The following is a 23617-nucleotide window of genomic DNA, read 5'->3' on the forward strand; positions in this document are numbered from 1 at the left end:
CCCCAGGGGAATTTTGAGCCCAGAGCTCCGGGGTCCCGGGGGCGGCAGTAATTTCAGCTAATTAAGGGAGAATAGCAAAGTGTTGCATTTGATCGAGACTTTCAGTTGGGCTGCATTTTTGTTGGCACCAAGGAGGGCCTATCTGGATGCCCCCTTCCCATTTTCTGCGGATTCACTGCAGGATCGCAAAGCCCACAGCTCACATACATTAAGGAGAGAGTCAAAGGAAACGCCAAAGTTCAACTAAAGTACAAGTAATTAGAACCAGATTCTCCGCTGCCGCTGGTGGGTGCGCATGCGTGTGTGAGCGCGTGTAGACGTTTTATTAAAATGTCATTTACATGCCTCCAAATGTTCAAGTGTGGGGGGGACTGTGTAGTGTCGCTCATTGCATTTTCATGTCACCTCTTCTTGAGAGGTTCTGCTTTTAATCGTCTTTCAGGAGAAGCGGTTTGTTTCCACACACATGGGTTTTGCAAATCTGTGAACCGCATTCTGAAATTAGGTAATTGTCGAACAAGAAAAGCTCTGCTTTGAAATTGTCTTGCCTCACTCTGTGGCTGCTTTTGTTATTATTAAGCAGCTCCAAGATTAGTCCCGGGTTTGGGGCAGGCGAGGAAGGGAGGGGGCGGGAGCGAAGGAAAACATCGTTGCGGCCCTTGGCAGTCTTGACTCGGTAACCTGCCCGTGACCCTGAAGAAGTGTGTGTTTGCCCGGGTCACTGTGGATCCTGGCCGAGGGCCGGAGCTGGGTTATGAGAATCCCTGCTATTCTGACCACACATGTAACAGGTGCTGGACACAGGCAGGGGACAAAAGGAGGGGTCTGGGGGGAACACTTTGATTTTTGCCTCTTTAAAGAAAGCCTTGCTTTTCAAAGTGTGAACCTGGACCAACAGCATCATGGTCATGATCTGGGAAATTGTTAAAATGCAGAATCTCAGCTCCACCCCAGACGTGTGGCATCAGAATAGGCATCTTAGCAAAATCCCCTGGTAATTCCTACACACATGAACGTTTGAGACACTAATATTAATTAAAAAAAAAAAAAGGTCTTTTCATTGCCCTACCTGCCTCTAACCTCAAATTGTTTGCTGAGTCAGTTTGGCGTGGGAACTCCATCAGCTTCCCCTCTATACACGTCTGTACTAAGTACTCCACCTTGTTAAGTGCCTAATACATTAAGATCTTCAGGCTGTGTTTATCCTCACCGTAAACTAAAAGCCTTCCTTCTCTCCCACAGAATTTTAGAAGCAGCTGTTAGTTGGCAGTGGGTTCAAAGTTACACAGGAAAAGCCTGAACTAATAGTAACTACTATTTATTGAGCACTTACTATGCGTCATGGGTCCTGCTAAGTGCTAAGTGCTTAATGCATATTAACTCATTTGCTCCTCCACAGAGCCACAGGAAGAGGAAGGGCCAGGAGCTCTTCACCTTAGGATGAGGAGATTTAAAATACAACAATGCTTTTAGCCTTTCCAATTGGCTGAAATATGCATGACTATTATTTCATTAAAATCCACAGCTTTCTAACTTTACATTTACCATTTTCTTTGTTTGTTTAGGCTTGAAATGTCACCGGGTGGGGTCTGCTTGGGCCTGCTTGCTCGAATTGGAAAACTGCAGAACTATGTAAACTCTCTTTCTTTTAATTCATGGTTATGATTTTCCAGAGCCTGATATGGTTATATGTGACAAGCCAGTCTGGGCCTCAGTAAGAGGGGAGGCTCAAGACCCATTCCTCACTCTGGCTTGTAGCTGTACCTGTCTGGGCTCATGACCAGCAGGAACCTTGATTCCTGGGACTGACTTTTACCATGGGGAGCGCTTTCATATTGTCACAAGTGACCAGGACACATTCAATACCTACATTAAGTTTTCATAATATGTATTTTTGCTTCAAGGAATTTGTTCTAAAATTATCTCATAGGGAGTTTTGTGTGATGCTTTAAATCACTGTTTTCTAGAACATAATGAGATAGCTTATGAAGGGGTTCAAATAAATTCTCCCTTAAAATCACTTACCGGGCAGACACATTTAACTGCTTATTAATGATCTGAACTGGGAGGCATCAGAAACGGAACTGCATTAAGGGAACAAACGCTGAACAGGTCTCGGGAGTCATGTGTGGATGAAGCTAATTGCATAGCAATATTAAGGTCCCCCTGAAGAGTTTATCTCAACACCAAATGATTCAGTTCCATCGTCCCCTTCTAATCAGGATTCCCATAATTTTTAAAGAGCAATTATCACAGTAATAAATGGCATTCTTTTATCTGTTCAAATTTCCCGCATGCAAAATAGGCTGAAACGAGAGCATTAAAGTCTATGTCACTTCAGATACATATTTTTTTTGCTTATGTATTGTAAACACATTTGAAAACCATGTTAGTATTAACCTCATCAAAAAGTAATGGAATATTTAAGGAAGACAACAATAGAACTATGTTTTGTTACATGCCTTATCCACTTCTGACTTCTGAGCAAGTTCAAGTATGATTGATTATGCCAGAATTTAGTCAAACCCTTCTTTCTTGAAAATAAATATTGCTCTGGGTGTTTAAGCTACCAGTTTGCTACAAAATAGTTCTTCTGTTTTGACTTGTGTTTTACAGGTATGTGCAATGTTAACAACCTAAAATAACTGTGAAACGAAACGAGTTTACTCTTCCCAGTGTACGTTTTCTTGGTTCCTAAAAGGAAAGAGAACATCATGAGCTTACGTAAAACGGAGGTGTTGGGAAATTCATGAACTTTGCTCCCAGGTGAACTTGGACTTGATTTCCCTTCTGCCACTTGCGAATGTAATGGCCATAGAGTTTTCTTTACTTTTCTGAACCTTAGTGTTTCCTCCTTGAAAATTCAGATAATCCTAAAATTCTTGTTGGTAAAAGGGAAACAATGTTTGCGATTTGCATGGTATACAGCAAGTGCTCAATAAATGATAATCACCTTTTCACGCATATCTCCAAAACATTTCTCCTCCATTGTCTTTAATCTGGGACAGGGTTTCTAATCTAGGGCAGGATTTCTTGACCAGCACCAATTTTGCCTCTTAGGTATACATTGTAATAGCTGAAGACATTTTTGGCTTTTGCCATTAGGGGCTGCTACTGGCATCTATTAGGTAGAGTCAGGGAGGCTGTGAAACATCTCACAATGCATAGGGCAGGTCCCTTCCCCCTGCCCAAAGAATTATCTGGCCCAAATTATAAACAGTGCTCAAGTTGAAAACCCCTGATCCAGGGTGAGTATACTGCTCACGGGGAGGAGTATAGACAGCAAAGAAAATAATTTCCTATCGTTAAGGTGAAGTGAAAACTGCCGAGTCCTAGAGGACGGAAGGCAAAAATTCAGCTCCTAATTCTGGCTCTTACCAGCAGTCACTCGATCTTCCTGATCCTCAGGCTCCTAATCTAAGGAATGGATGGTGTGCATGGGTATAACATTGCAGGGGTTACACTTTGTAAACTAAAAAAGTCCGAAAACACACAAAAAATAGTTGCCAACATTTTTATTATTAGAGTACTGGGGAGAAGTGGCTAAGTCCACACCTTAATGATACAACTAAAATTGTCACTGTCGGAAATGACAGGAAAATCTGTAGTCTATCAACTCTGTAGAGTCTATCAAATCTGTAGAGTCTATCTGTAGAGTCTTCAACAAGAGGAGGAAACATTTTAGTACGCTAAAAATCGCCCCTATTCTGCTTTAAGCATTTTACATATTTTAATTCATTTGATTCCCACAGTGACCCTATGAACTAGCTAGTTTTAGTATTTCTTTTTTACAGAAAAGAAACTAGAGGCTGAGGGAAGCTAGATAACTTGCTCAAGGTGATGCAGTTGGCAAGTGATGGGTATGAACTTGAACTTAACTGGTCTTCAGATCAGGAGAACAGGTTTGATCCAGGGGCTAAGAGAAAATGGTGGCATCCTCTTTTCTGACTGCCCAGAACTTTTAGGAGCAGCTTTTACCAGCAACAAGTTCCAGAATCAGAGAATTAGCCCTGCAGAAGGACTAAAAGTAAAACCGAAAAACTACAAGGAAAGAAACTAAGGAGATAAAAAGAATGCCCTTTTTTTCTTTCCAGTCAGGGCTTTAAAGCAGGAAAGTCCCCCAGAAGCAGACAGGGAGTTAGAAAGCACTCTGCACACCCACCAGCCCCTCCCACCAAGAAATCAACTCCCAAGAGGCAGAATGTCAGCCTCAGCCTCAGGTCCCAAAGGACGTGGGCATTGGTCCAAGGGTGTGTGACTGAACCCCAACAAGGGATCAGAGGCGGTCACCAGGCCCAGCCCAGGGCTGGAGGGCTCAGCTGAGAGGAGCAGGGGGAGATTCTGAGGCCACCACCCCTGGCTGGTTCTCCCTCCATCACCTGAAGGCCACACACACTCCCTTAACCAAAGCTTTTTTGGCACAAGAATGAAAATAAGATCCAGAATTCTGAAGTTGTGCTCTTCTGTCATTGTCTACAGAACTGGAAGGCCCCAAGGGAGGCACTGAATTGTTCTCTTCCCAAGAGAACTGGGGAGGGTGGGAAGAGTGCCTAGAAACAGACACAGAGGGAGCATCCCTACAGTACCTTCTAGCTGATTCACAGGATGAAGATTTTATTACTCTTGGAGCCCCGCATCATGCATCAGTGCAAAAAGACGTACTTGCTGATATTCCATTTAAAAAGATTCTCTGCTTTCTCATACGCAATTATTCAGATTATAGAACAGTGCTATGTTTTCAATTTGCTATGATGATTTTGATTTTTTTTTCCTGTTTCCTAACAGTCTTTTCTTTCTTTTTTTTTTTTTTTAATGGTTTTTAGTTGTAGATGACACAATACCTTTATTTTATTTATTTATTTATTTTTTATGTGGTGCTGAGGATAGAACCCAGGGACTCACATGTGCTAGGCAAGCACTCTACCACTGAGCCACAACCCCAGCCTGTAACAGTGATTTCTTGCTATGAGAAAGTTGAAAGTTTCAATGCACTTTAGTTTTATTTCTTTAAAAACTTCCAAGGAAAACTTGAAAATAAAAATTAGTCGAAGACATTCACAAACCTTCCAACTGTGAGGAATTTCCCCTACTCAAGTTCTTTTGGGATATTCCCAGAATTAGTTCATCTTCACAGACCACTTGTTTGAGACAAATGGTTGGAAACATGAACTGTGAAACCAGTCCTCCTAGATTCAAATCCTAACTCTGCTATTTATGAACTGTGTGACTTTGGGCAAATTACTTAACCTCTCTGAGCTTCAATTTCAGCTGGTATAAAATGATAGTGTGTCTGTCAGTGGATCATTGTGGGGATTAAGTGATGCAGCACTACAAAGTGCTCGTCACCAATGCCCACCACCTAGTAGTGCTACACGGCACTATTTTCAATACTGTGTCAAACATGTGCTGAGGAATCTCAATGCCATTCACCTTCCCATCTATCTCCTGTACATCAGTCTCGCATCTTGAGTTACTGACCTTCACTTCCCTTTTCCCTCTCAAAATAGTCTTCCCTCCTCTTGGACCCAAGAGATTCTCTAGAAGCTAAAGTGAGTCAAAAAAAAAAAGTGGTGCCAGTTTTTCCTGCTCATACCCTCCCTCATCTGTCCCTTCCTTCCCAGACCTACGGGCATCGATCCAAAGTACGGCCACAGCCCTCTCCTCACGGTTTTCCCTGGTAAGTCCCCAGTCCGGGCTGCCCAGCACCCTCCAAACAGCTTCTTTTCACACTCCCTTCCACTGTGGCCTCTCCTTTGAGAGCTCAGACCCACAATCTGTGCTGCTGTGCTGGATGCAGGCGTTGCAGAAGAGAGGGTACGAGGGAGGGGGTGGAGGAGGTAGGAAGGGTGGGGAGATCCCGGAGATGAGCAGTCAAGCATGCCAGCGGCTGACCAGGACTCTGCGCCCCTGGCAGAGGCTGAGATGGCCACAGATCCCGGGGTCCACAGAAGCAAGAAGACTCTGTTCCCTGTCCACCAAACAGACAACTAAAAACTACCAGACATCAAATGTGGCCCAAACTAGAGGAAGGATTTGATTTGGGCAACATCGCAGACACACGCATAAGCCTTCAGCTGTCTTTTCTCCCTGCTGCCCACCCCAGGGACAATCTACCACTGAGCTCCATCTCCAGCCCTTTTAAAGTTTGAGACAGGGTCTTGCAAGATTGCTGAGGGTCTCACTCCATTGCTAAGACTGGTCTCAAACTTGAGATCCTCCTGCCTCAGCCTCCCCAGTCCCTGGCATTACAGGTGTGCGCCACCACACCAGGCAACTTTAAATACCCAGGGCTTGAAAAAGGTGCCCGGTACCTAGCGGAAGCTCCATAAATCCTTCTCTGTGCTATCAAATGAATGGCGATAGCTCCAAACGACTTGGCGGATCCACATCCCACAGAGGCAGAGGGAGGGTCTGAGGCATTCCCACATTGCCCTACCTGCACCTGCCTCAGGGCAAAGGTGTGAAGGACATCAGAGATTACTATCATGATCAGTTTGTTTTGTCTTCCATATTCATAAGGGGGAAACTGAAGTTTATTTTTTACAGATTTATTTATTTTCTTGGGTTCATACACAGAAGTGAAATTGATAGATCATGCTGTAGGAACTGAAGATAAGAGAAATTAAATGACTTGGTCAAGGACACATGGTTAGGAAATGGTGTGATCCAGAATTAGCCTGAATCGACATCTGGGATTAGTATAAAAGAGCAATCAGGAACTCAGTTCTATTCCTAAGAGCCCGGTGAATATTTGTGTTTCAGGCAGGGTCAGCCAACATGTGTATAACAAAGGATCTGACAGGAACTATGTCCAGGCTTTGTGACAGCCCCTGAACTCTGCCACCGAGAAGAACAGCTATAGCTGAGATGTAAATGAATAGGTGGGGCTTGTTCCAATAAAACTTTATAAAAACAGGCCACAGACCAGAAATGGCTCAATTTGCTGACTCCTGTTTCAAGATAAAAGAAATTTAAACTATTTCTTCTTACAGTGACTACACGTTACTATAAAATTCATGCTTTTCCCCCACTTTCAGGGTAAAGATAGTGCATGATAGCGTATGTCACAGAGATGTGGGTAATCTTTTAAAAATCCAAACACTACAGTGGGCTGTAAGAGGCTGCACATTTCCTTCAAAACTAACCTCATGTATACATTTTTATTAGTTAGGGAGGTCAATATGTCTACCATAAATACACTTTAAAATTCCTTCCTACATATTCTGTCTATTGGGATTATTTATCATGCCTTGTTCCCTGGCCTAGAGCCAGGCAGAATATGGGAGTTTTAATACCTTTAATCCATTACATGGACTTTTTAGAGCTCTATAAGACAAAATAAAATGCATGCTCATGGTCATATATGCAATAAACCTGATCTGTCACTTAATATTTCATATCCCAATTTATATTTCAGTTGTGACTATTTCCAGCTTACAATGAGCACAATGACCCGATGTCGGCCACCTTCTTGCTCCGGATTTTTGTTTATTCAGAGAATTCCCAACAATTCATAAATATAAATCTCACTGTGGACTTCAAGGGGTGATTACTATTGCTCCCCAATATCCTGATGTTTAAAAATAACTGTCCACAGCTATATATCACCTGGTATATGATAATATGGCAAATTGGTCATGTTTATTTTTATTGGGTCAGGTCACCTTGTTTTTATTTTGTTCATTTTATTTTGAATTTTATTGCCTTGATTTTTATTTTGTTCATTTTAAAAGTTTTAGTCGCCTTGTTTTGAAAAAGAGGCACGTATTATTTCTACACCTAGTTAGGTCCGTGACATTGGTCCCCAAAGCAGGCCTCCTTCATGAACCACACCTCCCAGCATGCAGGGGTCTAGTTTTTTTTCCTCAAATGGTTGATAAGATGCACACATCCTCCCAAACACACATGCGAATGCCACCTGCCTGTCACCTGCACACCCGCTTTTATTGTGAGATGCAGATGTTCACTTATAAGACTCTTGAATTTTCATTGGTTCCTCCAGGGGACAAATTGAACTCTCTTCACACTGGACATTGCAATTCAAAATAATAGCAAGAGACCTGCAGGTAATGGGCCATAATGCTCACTTGATGCCCACTAACATAGGGTTTAGATCACTGTTCTCTGTTACCTTTCGTGAAACATCTGTTTCAGATGAGCCAGTTAAAAGTGCATACATCTGTAAATAATAAGCCTGTGTGTGCACATAATTTAATGAATTAGGACATAAAAAGGAATTGAACAGTAGGGGCACAGCAATTAGAGTAACTGCCCATTTTGTTAAAAATGTATTGTTTTCAGCTTTCACTTGGGAACTCTTATTACCGTGGGTTCTGAGGCTTCCAACCTTCCCTACCCACCTCCCCCACTCCTCGCAAGGAAAATAGGCATTTACTTTGTATGGCGGATGCAGAGAAGGACCTCGACATTACGCAGAGCAGAGAGGGCAACCCTCATCTTCTTTTCTACTACTTAGGAGGGATGAGCTACTGGAACCTCTCCGTACTTAGGAATTGTCATCTGCAAAATGGGGGTAATCGCCGTGCCTGTCCCTTTGGGCTGCTGTAAGTGTGAGAGGACGTAGATTATTTCAAGCCCTTGGCACATAACCCGCACTCAGTATTAATTGTGATGATGGTGATTGTTTCATTGTAATAAAAATCAATCACAACCTGAAACCATTACAGGGAGGAAGCACGCCTTGATTCAGAAGTTTCTCCTGATGGTTTTACTTTCATTTTGTTTACTTTCTTCACACCGTTTCTAGGGATGGACAAAAAGGGGGGAGGAGAGGCCCGGTAATGTCCCGGTTGACAGAACCGTCAGAAAAACTATTTGCATGACACCCTTGTGAGTGCCAGAAGCCCAAAGAAAATATTTTCCCATTTTCAGGGGGTGAGTTTCCTAGAAAACACATTTGCAAGGACTGGCCATAACAGCCAAACTTGAACCTTCCAAGTTTTTTGGCAGCCTCCTCGAGATTACTTATGGTGTTTTGAGTAACCCCCAAACAGATAATCAAACAAAAGCAGAGACCACTTGAGATGCTCTGAATTTCAAGTCCATTTCCACTGAACTACACTCGGCATATTCTCTGAGTAGTTAGTATACGTCAGGCAGTGGGTTACAAAGCCAGGCACACAGATGTGAGCAGAAGGCCTGCCTAGCAGAGAGTGCATGGGACTTTCTAGAAGGCAAACTAAAGTTTCCATAGAGTATGGCCTGTTCACCTCCCTCCTCCCTGCAGTTTGTTGAGCTGTTCAGGTTGATCTGAAAGTACCTGTATGCATTTGAAAACCAAGCGTATGTAAAGCTAAGGAATACGAGTTATCTGCCACCATATTACTGCTACAAGGAATGAAATTTAAGTCCAGCCCACTGGGATTCTGTCAAAATCTTAGTTTTGCTTTGCAAAACAAATGTTAACAAAAAGAAGTGAGAAATACTTGCCAGGCCCCAGGAAAAACTGTTCCACCCAGAAGAAAGAGCAGTTAAACAATGACTGAAATCACCACCCTTCAGTATTCTGTTTACCTTCTCCTGCAGTCTATTTACCATCTACATAAAGACATAATTAGACCTTGCTAATAGCAACAGAAGAGAACAGGCTAAAGGGAAAAGGGAATTAAACAGAATGAACAAACACGGGAAAGAATAACAGCTGGAGTATAGAGAGCTGTGTTGTCCGACACAGTAACTACTGACCACATATGGTGATTGCAAGTTAAATTAATTACCACGAACTAAAATTAAAAATTCACTTCCTCAAATATATCAGCTACCTCTCAAGTGCTCAGGAGCCACATGTGGCTAGTGCTCACCACATGAGAAATGTAGATTTGACCGTCTCTATCACTGTTAAAAGCTCTGCTGGATGGAGGTGGGGGGTGTACCTGAGCATGCCCCTGATGTTCCAGTTTACTGAGTGCTGGCCAGGGACCAAGACCCATACCAACCCTGGAGAAGCAGGTAACACACACAGCCTGACCTCAGAGACTTTCCAGTTTACTGAGGGAACCCGGTCAACAAAACACACACCCCAAGGGAGAAGTGGGTAGAAACACAGAAAACAGTCCACAGTGGGCTGGACTAATAGTAAACATGGTGTCAAGAATCCAGTTGTCCAAGGTAAATGTGCTCCATTTTTCCACATCTAAAAAAAGTTTTCATAATACAACATTGGGGAAATAGTCTATTTATTGGGTATAATATGTCAAATATACTCCTTTTGAATAAGACTTGGATCGTAAGGGTTATGGATCCATTTTGCAGTTGAAGCTTACCCACAACAGAGGCAGTGGGTAAAGTCTCTGCCTTCCTCTGCCAAATCACATGGCCTGTACCACAGGGCCCTCCACCAATGAGTCAGCATTTTCCCGGGTCAGACCTGCTTCCAGCTGAAAGCCACTACATCACTTCCAGCAAATCACTCCACTTTATCTGTCCCTATTCCCTCAAAATAGATACTTCAACAGCAATTCCATTTCTTAACATGGTGCATAAAAATCCAAAACACTAACAATATATTTAAAGTCACTAAAAAAGAATATTTGCTGAAAGACCTGGACTAATCATTATGATGCACAGAAGTTTCGCTGATGAGTATCAGTTAAGCTAGGTTTGCGATCCTGCCAACACAATAGAGATTTAAAATAGGTGGCAAATATAGAAATAGCCATTCAAGTCCACTCTTAGAAAGTTTTCTTCCTCTTTTTTTTTAAACATTGTAGCAGGGCTGATCAAAGTGCACCCTCTTACCTGAACACTAGTACCTGTGTTTAGATGAACTACACTAACACGAAAAGCCACGCTTCCCATCTCTCATCTTCCTGAGAATCCTGGGTAAGTACTACACTAATCCTGCCCCAGCCCTGGGAGCTTCGGCAGCCACGACTCAGCCAGCACAGTCCTCAACAACAAACAGGATGTCAAAACAAAGGGACAAAAGTGTAAAATCCTTTGGGCAGAGTTTCCTCCACAATTTGAGGCTGTGGTTTATATTAGAAAAATAATGTAATCAGAGGAAATTATGTGAGCCACAGTTCTTCACCTCGAGTCTGCCTTTTCCTCACACCAAAATACTCCCTGGCTCATGGCATAATTAGGATTTTTTTTTTTTTTTTCGGTACCAGGGATTGAATCCAAGGGCGCTTAACCACTGAGCTACATCCCCAGCCCGTTTTATATTTTATTTAGAGACAGGGTCTCACTGAGTTGCTTAGGGCCTCACTAAGTTGCTGAGGCTGGCTTTGAACTCACAGTCCTCCTGCCTCAGCCTCCTGGGCTGCTGGAATTACAGCATGAGCCACCAGGCCCAGCTATAATTAGGAATTCTTCATTGAGCTGGAGGAGATGACAATCAAACTGCAGAGGCTGAGGACCCCTATGGGAGAAGTTGGAGAAAAGAGCACCTGGGATTGGAAACCTGTCTCTATAACTTACTATCTGTGTGACCTCAGTCATGTTCCTTACCTTCTCTGAGCCTCATTTTCCTCATCCATAGAATGAGAATTTGGTATCTGCCTCATAGGGTTGTGGGGATTACCTAACAATGTATACACACTCATGAGGACAGAATTTTGTTAAATATTTAACCAGTCAAAACCCAAGCTAACTGTAACTCCACCATCGTGTAAGCCTCTCTCCAGACAAGATTTTCTTCTCAGACTAGGGCTCTTATGCTATGATTGTTAGGGTAAACTGCCACATCCCCCCCCCCCCCAACTGAGAGGCAGATTTATTGAATCTGGGCTGGTCCTGTGACTGATTAACCAGAATACAGTGAAAGAGACTGTCCATTCTGGACCTTGAAGAGCACTGGAAACTTCCATTTCATCCTCCTTGGGCCACCCCTCTCAAAATATGGCTGCCATGCTGTGAGCAGCACAAACCACATGCTGACACTCCAGGCGACAGCCCAGCCAAGCTCCCTGCCAGCAGCCAACATCAACACCAGGCCAGCCCCGTGAGGGAGCCTTTCTGGAACGCAGCCCATTTAGCCCTGGATAATGTGGCCCCGTGAAGATCTGCCTGGCTGAGCCCAGTCAGTCCACGGGATAATGAGATAATAAATTGTGAGGCCACTAAGTTTGGGGATGGTTTGTTACACAGCAATAAATCGCAGAAGCAATCACAAAGAATAAGAGAACTTAAAAAATCTCATCGCATCAAATTCAACCTAAAAAGATTACCATTACATTACAAACACTCCAGAAATATACGTATGATATTTTCAAGAAGCAAGCTCTGAAGGTGTGCATTTATTGCACTGCTTATGATAGGTTTTTTTCCCTTTTCTTTCTTTCTTTTTTTTTTTTTTTTCTTTTTTTGCAGTGCTGGGGATCAAACCCAGGGCCTTGTGCTTGCAAAGGCAAGCACTCTACTGACTAAGCTATTTCCCCAGCCCTTCAGATAGGTTTAAAACTCCTTTTTGGACCACGTGTAGGGGTGCACACCTATAATGCCAGCTACCTGGGAGGATGAGGTAAGGGGATCACATGTTCAAGGCCAAACTGTAACTCAGTGAAACCCTGTCACAAAACAAATCAAAAAATAAATAAAAAAGGGCTGGGGTTGTAGATCAGGGTAGAGCACCCTTGGGTTCAATCCCTAGTGCCGCAAAACAAACAAACAAACAAAATCCTCTTCCTGAAATCCTTTTAGAGATGATCTCTGAGTCCTCATTTTGTGACAAAAATGAGCACCCCACTTGACCACCTGCCTTGGGCACCAGCTGTGGTTCCCAATGTGTTCTCGTTTCCACCATCAATCTTGGGTCCAAAGTCCTGAGAAGATGTTTGTGTTATCAGGGGGTTGTGTCACCATGACCTGTGTGCTAGTCTCTTCCATTGTATTGTGTTTCAGAGGGAGCAGGGACAGTGTCTGATTTGTCCTCTCAGGTCACATCAAGAAGCCGAGCACACGGTAGATACCCGAGACTGAACACGGTGAGGTCTAATCCATCAGTGAGCCATAAAAATGAAGGGTGCCACCATCAGCGTCTCTGGACTAAGTATACTGCGACAACTTTTGACAACATTGAAGGTGACAAGGCTCACTTGTAAAAGTCAGTCATTTGTAGAAAGTCGGGGGGCAGGGAGAAGTGGGGTTAGGAAATGGATGTCTCGGAATCAGGACCACAGAGCTTCCCAAACTTTGACAAACAGGAAGGACTGGTACCTAGGTCACGAGCTTCAGGTAGAGGAACCACTTTACTGAGGAAAGGTGATATATAATCTAGAGAGAAATTTAGAACTATAATTTAGAGAGAAATTAGAATTTGCTATCAGCAAAGGTGCATAAGCCACCTTTGGTGTCACGCCAAAACGAGAGCAGAAAATCTACCAACGTCTGTGTGTTTTCATGATGAGAACAGAATGTTAATCTACATGATCTCTAATCCTTCTACGAATCCTGCAAAGGAGACCTTATTATTCCCATTTCGTACCTGTAGAAATCGATCCTGTGCCAAGTCAGGCTATTTCCATCATCTCAGACCATCAGGCACTGAGGAGGAAGCAGGGGTGGAGAGGGGCAGGGGAGGGTCATGGATGGGAGAAGTGGTAGAAGAAGAAATAAAACTCTTAGCCCATGACTACTTTTCATAGCCTCTGCTGAGGGCAGGGAAATTAATACACCTCTTCTCTAGAAGGCCGTCGCTGCCCAGGTGATAGGGTATTTGTAACTTCTGCCCACTAGAAGCCCAACCGACATGGGTCTCTGGAGACACTTGCCCAGTAGCAAGAGATGCCCATTCATCTGCATCCTCCAACTTTCCTCGCAGACTCAAACCTGTTCATCCTATCTCTAGTTCTCATTGTTTCCTCTGATAAGCAGGGCCCCAGTGAACAATTAAAGCTTTCAATAAATAATCTCTAAGCACATTCATGTGATTGACTGTTATTTGATACAGCAGTTAGTTTCAATGGGGCAGTTAATATTGATCACATAAAGTACTCCAGACAAACATGAAACAGTTCCAGAACTCCATGGATTATTACCCTTTATCTGCCAGTCATCTGGGTTACTTGTAATGGTCATGGAATTTAAAATCAATAATAACAATTAGTGTTCTGTACACCAAAACGGATGAATCATGTGAAATGGGTTTTCATATAAAAATCAAAGGGGAAGCAAGCCTGTAATACTGAAAAGGCTCTCGGAACTTCCAGTGCACACTGGCAAAGGCACGTTCATGCCAGCTTTCCGCGCAGGCAGCTAGAGAGAAGGAAAGGTGTTCAGGAGAAGACATGGCCATTGAAGACCCATGGGAAGCCCCCAATGGTATTAATCCAAAAAGATGAAGCATCAAAGATAAAAGTGATCACAGAAGAATGCTAACCAATGTAGTAGAATTAATGGAGCTGCCAATTTACTTCCGCAGAGATGGGCATCTAGCTACGTTTTCCAGCTTTCAATTTGTCGGCATTAATTGTGATTATTATTATTATTTTGGTAGTAAAATGGCAACAACGGTATATTAGCTCCATGGTACCAGTACTGTGTTGTCTCCATAATTAAAATGCAAAGCAACAGAGAAATGTTTCATTGTTAAACTGTAACCAGCACACTCTGTGAAATCATCCATTCCAAAGACTTGTTTTTCATCAATTATTTGTTATTTATCTGATGTAAATATAAGAAGGACTAATTAAAATGTATGTCTTTTTATACGGCTTCTTGTCATTAAAGCCAATGAAAGCATTTTGAGGACCATAATGAAATAATTATGTTTGCCTTTAAGAATTCTCTTCAATAACACATGGTAGTACTGAGCTAAATTAAAACATCAGGAACTAAATTTCGCTGCCTCCATTTCCATTTTAGTTAATTATACCCCCAAGCTTTCCAATAGACCAGACCCTAAAAAAAATCTTTTGAAGCTGAAACGGCCTTCAGACCATCAGCCTTTTTTATAATTATGGACTTGGATGACATGACAAAGGTAGTATTGTTGAAAGCTGTAATATTTTTGAGAAGGATTTATTACATGATGTCTTCATTTGCTCTGGAAATTGGAGAAAAATTGGGATAAATATGATCCAAATCTTTTTCTCACGTTAACTGATGCTCTTATCTAATTTGCTCTTGATCAGCAGTGTTTTAAATTCAGTTTTTTGGGTTTTTTTTTTTTTGGTCTGATTTGGTAAAATTTTAATCTGTGGCAAATCAGTAATTGATCAAACAACAAACATTTCACAAAATCTGGGCAAATTAGAATAACTGCTTATTCAATGTGAAAACTTAAAAAAATTGCACACAGTTTTAAGACAGTTGTGGACTTAAAAAAGAATCTCGGAATTAAAAAAAATTAAAATAGGACCTTTTCATTTGAAATTGTCCTTCTCCAAACCTCAGATCAGAGATACTTCTGAAAGAAAAAAAAAAACAAAAAAAGAACCCTAAGTTTAAGAGAAAAGGAAGACCAAAGAGAGAGAACTGCTGTGATTTCAGGGCTGGCGCAAACGAAATGGCTTTAGTAATGTTGTCATATGATGCAGATGGGGGTGGGAATTTTGTACTTACTAAAGTAAATAGGAGTCCCGGGGATTAACTCTGACAATGTGAATTCCCTCACATTTTGCTCTACACGGAGGGCTGGCAAGGTTTGTGGGTGGATAATATTTGGTGATTGCAGGATAGATTGTCTTAGACAACAGCAGGAAATTATTGACAGCTGGGGACAAATGCCTCTGACATGACAACGTAAAACTACAACTGCAATCTCAGAACCGGCATTTATTAAAATCACACGCAGTCCCACGTTATCTTGCATTTCATTTAGAGAAATCTGCTTTTGGGAATCCGGGGCACGATCACCCACCATCGCTCTGTCAAAATCAGCCTTCTGTCTCCTTTTCCTGAGCTGGTTCGCTCCATCAGATGCTTGTGGGAGGCCTGGGCCTCTTGGAATCAATGTGCCCCGACTGGAGGAAATGCTCGGCCAGGCTGGGTCGCCTCCCTGACGTCAGTTCCTGTTATCCTCGCCTTATCTTACAGGGGGCCAAGAGTCTTATCTTACTGAATGGCCCCCTTTAGCTCCCTGCCCGGCAAGGCCAGAGAAAAGGCAAGTCAGCAGTTCCAGTGCCTGTTTGAATTCTAAGAAGTTCTGAAAGCCCAAGGCAAATAAAAGGCCGGGAGACTTACCCTCTACTGCTTCCTAGTACAAAGAACTTGTCCAACTTTATTTTTCATTCATTTGAAGGGGTTGGGGGTGGGGTGGGATGGCAGGGGAGTCCTGCTACTCAATGATAAAGCAAAGAAGGCAGGGAGGAAAAGAGGAGAACTCAAGCAACACATTGACTGATGAGGTGGTGTTATGAGATCTTACAGATAGGGCAGGTTATCACATTGCCTATTTAACAAGAGGTACTTAGGCCAAGCCACTTACAGACAGGATACTGATAAATCTGAAACCCGAGTTGACTCGGCCCTCCTTCCTCTAGCACCTCTAAGTAGAACTTTTTGAGAAGCTGGCAAAGGGCTGGTACAGATTTGTTCATGACGATTCAATTTAATTCCCCCCCCCCTCCTCCATCCCAACACACACACACACACACACACACACATACAGAGCACAGAGGTGCTCGAGAGGCACAGTCCCGTCCATTTTGCAGGGGATGCTTTCTATTTACAGATCCACAGTTTGCTACAAAAGGAATTCATGTTCAGAAGAATGACCCAGAAACACAAGGCAATATTCAGTCATAATGGAAAAATTAAGCTGTGAGCGCTCTAGTTATATTGACCATAGAATCCAAACAAAGACTTTCTGTGCCACTCCTGAGTTCAAGGGGCGGACTAGGAGATGTCGTAATAGTGAAATATCTGGCATATTTCAATGATTTATGTGGGAACTGTGGCAGTAGATTTGAAAGTGGGTTATTCTAGAAAATCAGAGATTCATGATTGCGATAACCATCCAGTAATTTGAAAGGCAAGAATCTACATTAATATCTTTGGAAAGGTTTTTAGTCAAGGTTTTTCTGATTAACCTTCATCAAAAACTCCCATTTCCGAAATAATGTATTTAATTGATAGTTAACCGGATTTATATTAGAACATTTAAAGTATAAAAATGTCATTTAGGAATGAATTTATTGGCACATACATGTAACTGAGAAGCTACAGAAGATTTTTAAAAAGAGGTTCTAAAATGAACACTACTTTATTGTTAAATTCCTGTGCAACTTAAAAAGAGCTTTATACTTTGTATGTTGGTTTTTACATCTCTGTCTTCCTCCCACATGATAATCTTCTAATTGAAAAATTCCCAGCTTCTTTTTTTTTTTTAATTCCTAGCTTTTTAAAGAATGCTTTAAGAATTATAAATTTCTTGGGAGCAGAATTTATCATCTTTATCACTTATTGTATATTTACCTTCAGGGAAAGAGTTTAGCGATGTTTGTGGAATGTGAACAGGAGAAAACAGTAAGGTTTTCTTTCTTTTTTAGCTCCTGGGGTTTAACATATGTGGAAGGTAAGTTATATGTGTCTGATATCTAGAGGAACTTTCTTTAATGTTTAGGCTTAAAGAAATATAAACAAACAAAAAACCTCCCTGACAGTATTGACTGGTTGTATATGGTCAGAACCAAGCTTCCAGAAAAGAGAATGAAACTTTTTGATTCACGTCCCTCATTTTACCCGAAATCAACATTCTGGCCATTTATCTTTTAAGGAAAAAAAAAAAAAAAAAAAAAGGTCAGATTCAACGCAAGGGCTTTCCATTCTGGCTGGCAAATCAAATTCTAACTAAAGCTTCCAGATCAATTCCATTGCTTGAGTTTAAACAAATAGATGTCTATCTCATCCACTGTTTCCTCTGGTTCTTTAGAATCCACCCTTTTCTGGTGATAAAACTTAAACTCATGCATTTTTTTCCTTATAAGTTACACATCAATACTTCCCTGTCAAACATAGCAATTTTTTCTAAATATTGACAACAATTTAATATTTCTTTTCTTCTACAGCAAAGGAAAACTTTGTGAATCTTCCGCTTATTTTCAAAATGACCTTGTCCTGTGCTCTTTTTGAGACTTAAGCAAAAGTCCCTGTTCTCTTCTTTCTCATGGTATTAGTTACCACAGTCATGTGGCGGAGAAGCAGAAAATTATGTCCTACTTTAGAAAAACAATTGGGCCTTTTCACCGAAATATTTATTCAAAACCCCATTCAATTCATACTGTGGCTGTCAGTCTTTATTTAGTCTCTCTTTCAGAGGGTATCTTTGATTTTGCCACTTTGACCCCAATTTATATCTCACTAGGAGAGGATTTAGATACTGTTTAATACTTAAAATTTAGGTCCCAAGGCTTGGAGAAGAGGGCTTTTCTTGTTCCTTAATCACACATCACTGTTTTAAAAATAATTTCTTCTCATTAATGGGCAAAATCCTATTTCAAAAAGAAAATATTTTTTTTTTCCCCTTTCTCCTTTTGATGTGTTGAGTAGGGAGAAGACAGGGAAAAGGGCCAAGAAGTTGTCACACTCAAAATTTCACCAAAAGCAACTATATTTAGAACAAAAAGTATTAAGATTTATCCCATGCTCCCTGAGCAACTGATGCTGCAAACATCTGGAGCAGCCTTAAACCAAGATAATCCTGGAGGCATCAGAGTAGAAACTTGGCGACTCGCATACCTGCCAGGAGCAGTCTTCCTTCCTATCATCAATACCACATTCCCTGAGTACACCCCTAATCCTGACTTTGCATGTTTATAGCAAGCAATTTGGAGGCCTTGGGAGAGACACCCGGCAGCTGGTTGGCATGCCATTTTTTTTTTTTAAATTAAAAAGAAAATAAAAGGCATATCCTAGCATCTTTCAAAGTGAACTTGGGGTGTAATCTATGTTCAAAGGTTTGATTCTATTTCCTACACACACACCCTAAAAATCGAAGTAGGATCTCAAAGTAGAAAGCAGTATGGGTTGGAATTTAGTAGTATTTTTTTCCCTTTCTTTACCCACTGTTCCCTCTATGTTAAGAGCACAAACAGATCTGCTTCTCATCAAAACGGCCATTAAGTACAATGGAAAGGGCTACGTTTTTTATGTTCTTACTTATACAAATGTACCCTAATGTACTTTTATTTCAAAAGCCCCAACTAGCTATTCCACTGTGACCCAACACGGCTGCCCCGAGTGGCTGCGCAGACATTTGTTAGAATCTCTTTTTAAAGTCTTTGAGTTTTGTTTATGCTTAAAAACTTAATCGTTTGAACCAACTAAACTGACTAGTCATACAGTGGTTTGGAGAGAATAAAGCAGCTCTGCAGGGGCACAAACAATATTTACATTTTATTCATTTAACCTGAAGTTGGGGTGTGGGATTTAAACCCTTGTGAAATTGACCACAATAAGCACTAATTGCCCTGCTTACAAAAATAAGACACTGGAATTTCTGAAATCCTTTTGTCAGAAGGCTTTATTTACTTTGTCTAATGCAAGTTTCTTTGATTAGCTAAACTTGGCTGTTATCAACACTTCTTGCTTATCGGCTAGCCCTGGGCAAATGACACATTCACCACTCGCTCTCCCAGATAAAGCAAATCCCTTGTTTAACTTGTTCAAGAACAAACAAAGCTTTTCCCTCTACTCTTACAACTTAATAGGCACGTTTGGAGGGCTAATTACAAAAGGGAGATTGTCTTTGCATAAAAGCTCTATTAAGTTGAATAACTTTCCAAAGGATACCAAGCCATATTTTTCGGGTAGAAAACATGTTTCCTTACAAGTTTCTGCAACAAAAGTTTCAGAGTGCCCCAGTTCCTTGGGATCCCAACTGAAATTGTTCATACTGTTTTAATTGCTACAGAGAGAACTCATCTAAAAGATCTGTGAGCGACTGGAAAATTATTTTGTAACATTTAGTTTCTCTGAATAAGAAAATAGGCAGCAAGAAAGAAAAGACATTAGGGAGGAGAAGTTAAAGATTAAGACGCCTTCTGAAAACATATAGATATAACTACATATATATACTATATATAATATATATATATATTTTTTGCTCTGCTCATGGCTGTATGAAATGTTAAGTTCGACAGACCATTGACATCAAATGGTTATTGATTTTTCAACTACAAACCTGTTGATTTCCTGGTCCAAGAACCAAGTCTTTTTTTCCTTAAAGAAAAGTTTCAGACAGGGCAGTTTAAATCCCGTCTTGTCCCTTCCTCTTTTCCTTCTCTCTCTTTAGATAAGCCACCATGTTATTAGGAAAACTCAATTTCTTCCAGTTAAACTTTGACCTCTTTGAAAACAAAGATTTAAAATGTCATTTTCAGGCTAATGCTCCAATGAATTGTCAAATAAAGTACTAAAAACATTTTGATAGATAGCTGAGCCATTTATCTAAATCACTGTCAGGGCGGCAAAGCATCCTGCAGCTCCCACTGCAGCCACCCGAAGGTGGAATTCTCTGGGACTCCTGGTCATTTCTCAAGCCTGCAGCCAAGCTACTGTTGACCAGATGCGTGCCTCGGCACCGTGTCAGCATCAGATAACCAAATAGTCAATATTTTTTTAAAAAACTGGGCTACCCCACTTATATTTCCTTTCATTGAGCTCATGTCCAGGCTCCCGGCTGAATAGAAAGATATGGAAATAATGGATGGCTCAGCCCAAGGGGTGTTCATTGCCAGTAGTTTTCTAGCAAAACAGCAACTTCTTAGACCAACAAAGTGACTTGGAAAGGTGGCAGCAGGGTCAATGCTAAGAAATATTGCCTTTCCTTAGCAAGGAAAACATTGGAGGCAGCAGCCTGAACTGGTGGTTTATGAACTTCGGGAGCAGCAGCCACCTTAATTAGGCTAAATTCCTTGCAGGGAAGATGTCATATTTTAATTACTTTGGACTGCTGAAATACACAAGAGGGGGATATATACAACTAGGAGCTAATCCAAAGAACAGCAAAGTTAAATTCCTCTCGGCACACATCTTAGTAAAACCTGCACAATGTGTCAAACTGCCCTACTTGAAGAAGGTTTCAAAGTCCTGTGGTCACCCTCCATTCCCCCCTCCTCCCTCCAGGCATATTTTAAAAAACTGTTTTCAAGAGATTATAAAGGGGTAAAGAGAGGAGCATGGGTTGTGGGAGCGGTTATTTGGGAAGCAAACATCTAACAGGAAATTTTCAGCAAAGGGAATCAATATGCATGCCTGCATATCACACCCCTTCAGCATTAAATCATTAAATCCTTTGTCTTGCTAGCAATGCAGTTTATTTCCAATGTCTTTATTGCATGCAAGAGAAACATTTTTTTTTTTCTTGGTAGAAGAAGGGAAAAAATAAACCTACATTGAGCAGTGTGCCGATGCTGCCATTCGGTTTGGGTCAATCCACTGAAGCATGCTTTGAGAGCTTTCTCCTGGAGCATGCAGGAAGACGGACTCGCAGTGTAGAAATCCAGGATTTGCCCAGGACTCACTGACAGAACATCCATACAGTCAAACATGATCTCCCCTGCACCGAATGTCTGTAAAAGTGCTTATCCTCTAGGTGTGGAGGCAAATGGCATAGAAAAGTCCACCCAACTCCATCAAACTCTGCCCCTTTTTTGGCACGTAGGCTGTTGGTCTTTTTCCCAGCCCCGAATCATGAATTATGACAGACAAGCCAGCTAAAAGCCTGTAATTGATCCAAATGATCATTTACCATTTTCCAGGCTTGCTCGGCCAATCCAGCCGGGGCGGGGGGTTCCCAGAAAGATCCCAAGTTCTCCTTCCAAGGAAATGCCTGCAAAAAGCCTTCCGAATGCGCTCCGGTTCCTACCCCGACGGTGCCCAGACAGACCCTGCCCGGCTCGCTCGCGTCCTCGGCATCCCAGTCCTCAAACTGCTCGCCTGGGGGAATTCTGGTCCCCCCTTTGGCAAAGAATAGACCCTCCTGCCTCTGAACAGCTCACTTCCTACTACTTCTGTCACACAGAATGAAAGATTGAATTGCCTAATATATGCGAGTGAACTTTCGGTGAACCCTTCCCGGGCTGCTAACCTTCAAATGACCCAACTAGTCTGACATCACCAACTCCCAGGATTCTCACAGAGCTTAAAAACTCCCAGCAGCCCTGCAAAAGCAGACAGCCAGAGAGGCAGGCAGCGAGTGCACAAGCCGGCGCTTTCTTTCCCATTTCTCACCTTAAAAACAATGCAAGAAGTGCTTTTAAAACGAGCAGGGGAGGAGCCAGGCGGCCGCTCCCGGCTCACGTTGAGCGCCAACTTCGCTCCCTTTACGCCTTTTGATTCGCGGCGCCTCGGCCAGCGTGCAATCGGGCATCCCCCCAGTCGCCGCTCGCCCCCAGCCCACCCTTTCAATTCCTCCCTGCGCCTCTCTGTCTGTTACATTCCTCGTAACTTGTGTATTTTTCCACTGTCGAAAAAGCACACGCAAGCCCTAAACTGTAGAACAGAGGACGGCCACCCCTCGGGGAAGCCTTGGGTTAAGAAACTTTCCATTCCCTAGTTCCTCCTCCCCCTTCTCCCTCTTGCAAGCCAAGGCCGAAGGGATTGCATTTGCTCTGGAGTGAAAAGTCACCTTTCTGGTTACTTTGGAAAAAATTTTCCAGTCTGTAAGCCACATATGGAGTAGTCTGGAATTACCAACCGTCCCCCCGCCACACACACAGAGTCCGTCCCTCCCTCCCTCTCTCCCTTTTCACACACAGACGCACATAGAAACAGGATTTTGGAATCTGATCTAAGAACACATAGCATAGTGGTCAAGAGCATGAATTTGGGAGTCAAACTGAACTGAATTTCAATTCCAGCTCTACCCATGACCAACTGTATGATTTGGGATATGTATTTAATTTCTCTGGGTCTCAGTTTCTTCATCTGTGAAATGGACATATAATACCACTCATGTCTGTGAGTTAATGCAGGGACGGAAGTCGTGTTGGTAGGGTCCTCAATAAATACGCAGGAACAAATATTAGCTCTGACTCCATCTGGTTCAACTATGGGAGCAGTCTACCAGGCTGACAGACCAGCCCTAGGCTGTGCAGTTTAGACCATGATTAGAATCCCGATCCTGCCATCTCAATTCAATGTGAAAGTTACTTTGCTGGGCCCACAGCCACATACCCTAAATAATGTGTTGGTGGCCTCTTTCATCTTAGGCGTACCACACTGCATAATTAAACACATATTTTGAAAACTGGTTAAGTTTGAGGTTTTTTTTTTTTTTTTTTTCTAAAGGCCATACCAGCCTCTGCCCAATCTTGGCTATTTATGAAAATAATGTTTAGAGAAATGATTTTTTTTTTTTTATACCTCTCACACTGACTCAACAAAGAAAGAGATTTCCAGACAGCCTTAAAACTGGGAGAAGAACAGAGGCAATATATACAAATAAACCGAGGCAGGGAGAGGGCTTTAAAAGGGAGACGTTCTACCCTGCAGCCATTTCACAAGGCTTGCCTGGAGAAGCTAGGTGCATCAAAAAAAGGAAACTCCCTGGGGGAATTAGCATGCTCTCCTTCCTCCACTGCCTCGCTAATATTTGCTAATCATTTTCCCACAAAATAGGATGGGCAAGTAGGTGTGAAAGGAGGGACAGGCCCTTGCCCCTCCCAGGGAGGAGCACTGCTCTGGTCATCTCCTCTTTGTGGACAGTGCT

At 42.1% G+C, this 23617-nt stretch overlaps 1 protein-coding gene across 6 annotated transcripts in view; it reads right to left on the reverse strand.

The window, feature by feature from the left end:
* Positions 1-23617, reverse strand: part of RARB (retinoic acid receptor beta) — a 716333-nt gene that overhangs the window by 139036 nt on the left and 553680 nt on the right. Inside the window, exon 1 of one of the 6 annotated variants that reach the window (XM_079114295.1) lies at positions 21299-22280. The exons of 3 other annotated variants lie outside the window; for them this stretch is intronic. In XM_079114295.1, coding sequence (XP_078970421.1) covers positions 21299-21455 — 157 coding nt within the window. In that variant the 5' untranslated portion in view covers positions 21456-22280. Of the gene's footprint in view, positions 1-20086; positions 21264-21298; positions 22281-23617 lie in introns of those variants that run through there. 2 more of the 6 variants (XM_079114298.1, XM_079114296.1) reach the window with 2 other exon arrangements.

The sequence above is a fragment of the Sciurus vulgaris genome (assembly GCF_902686455.1).
Source record: "Sciurus vulgaris genome assembly, chromosome: 16".
Lineage (NCBI taxonomy): Eukaryota > Metazoa > Chordata > Mammalia > Rodentia > Sciuridae > Sciurus > Sciurus vulgaris.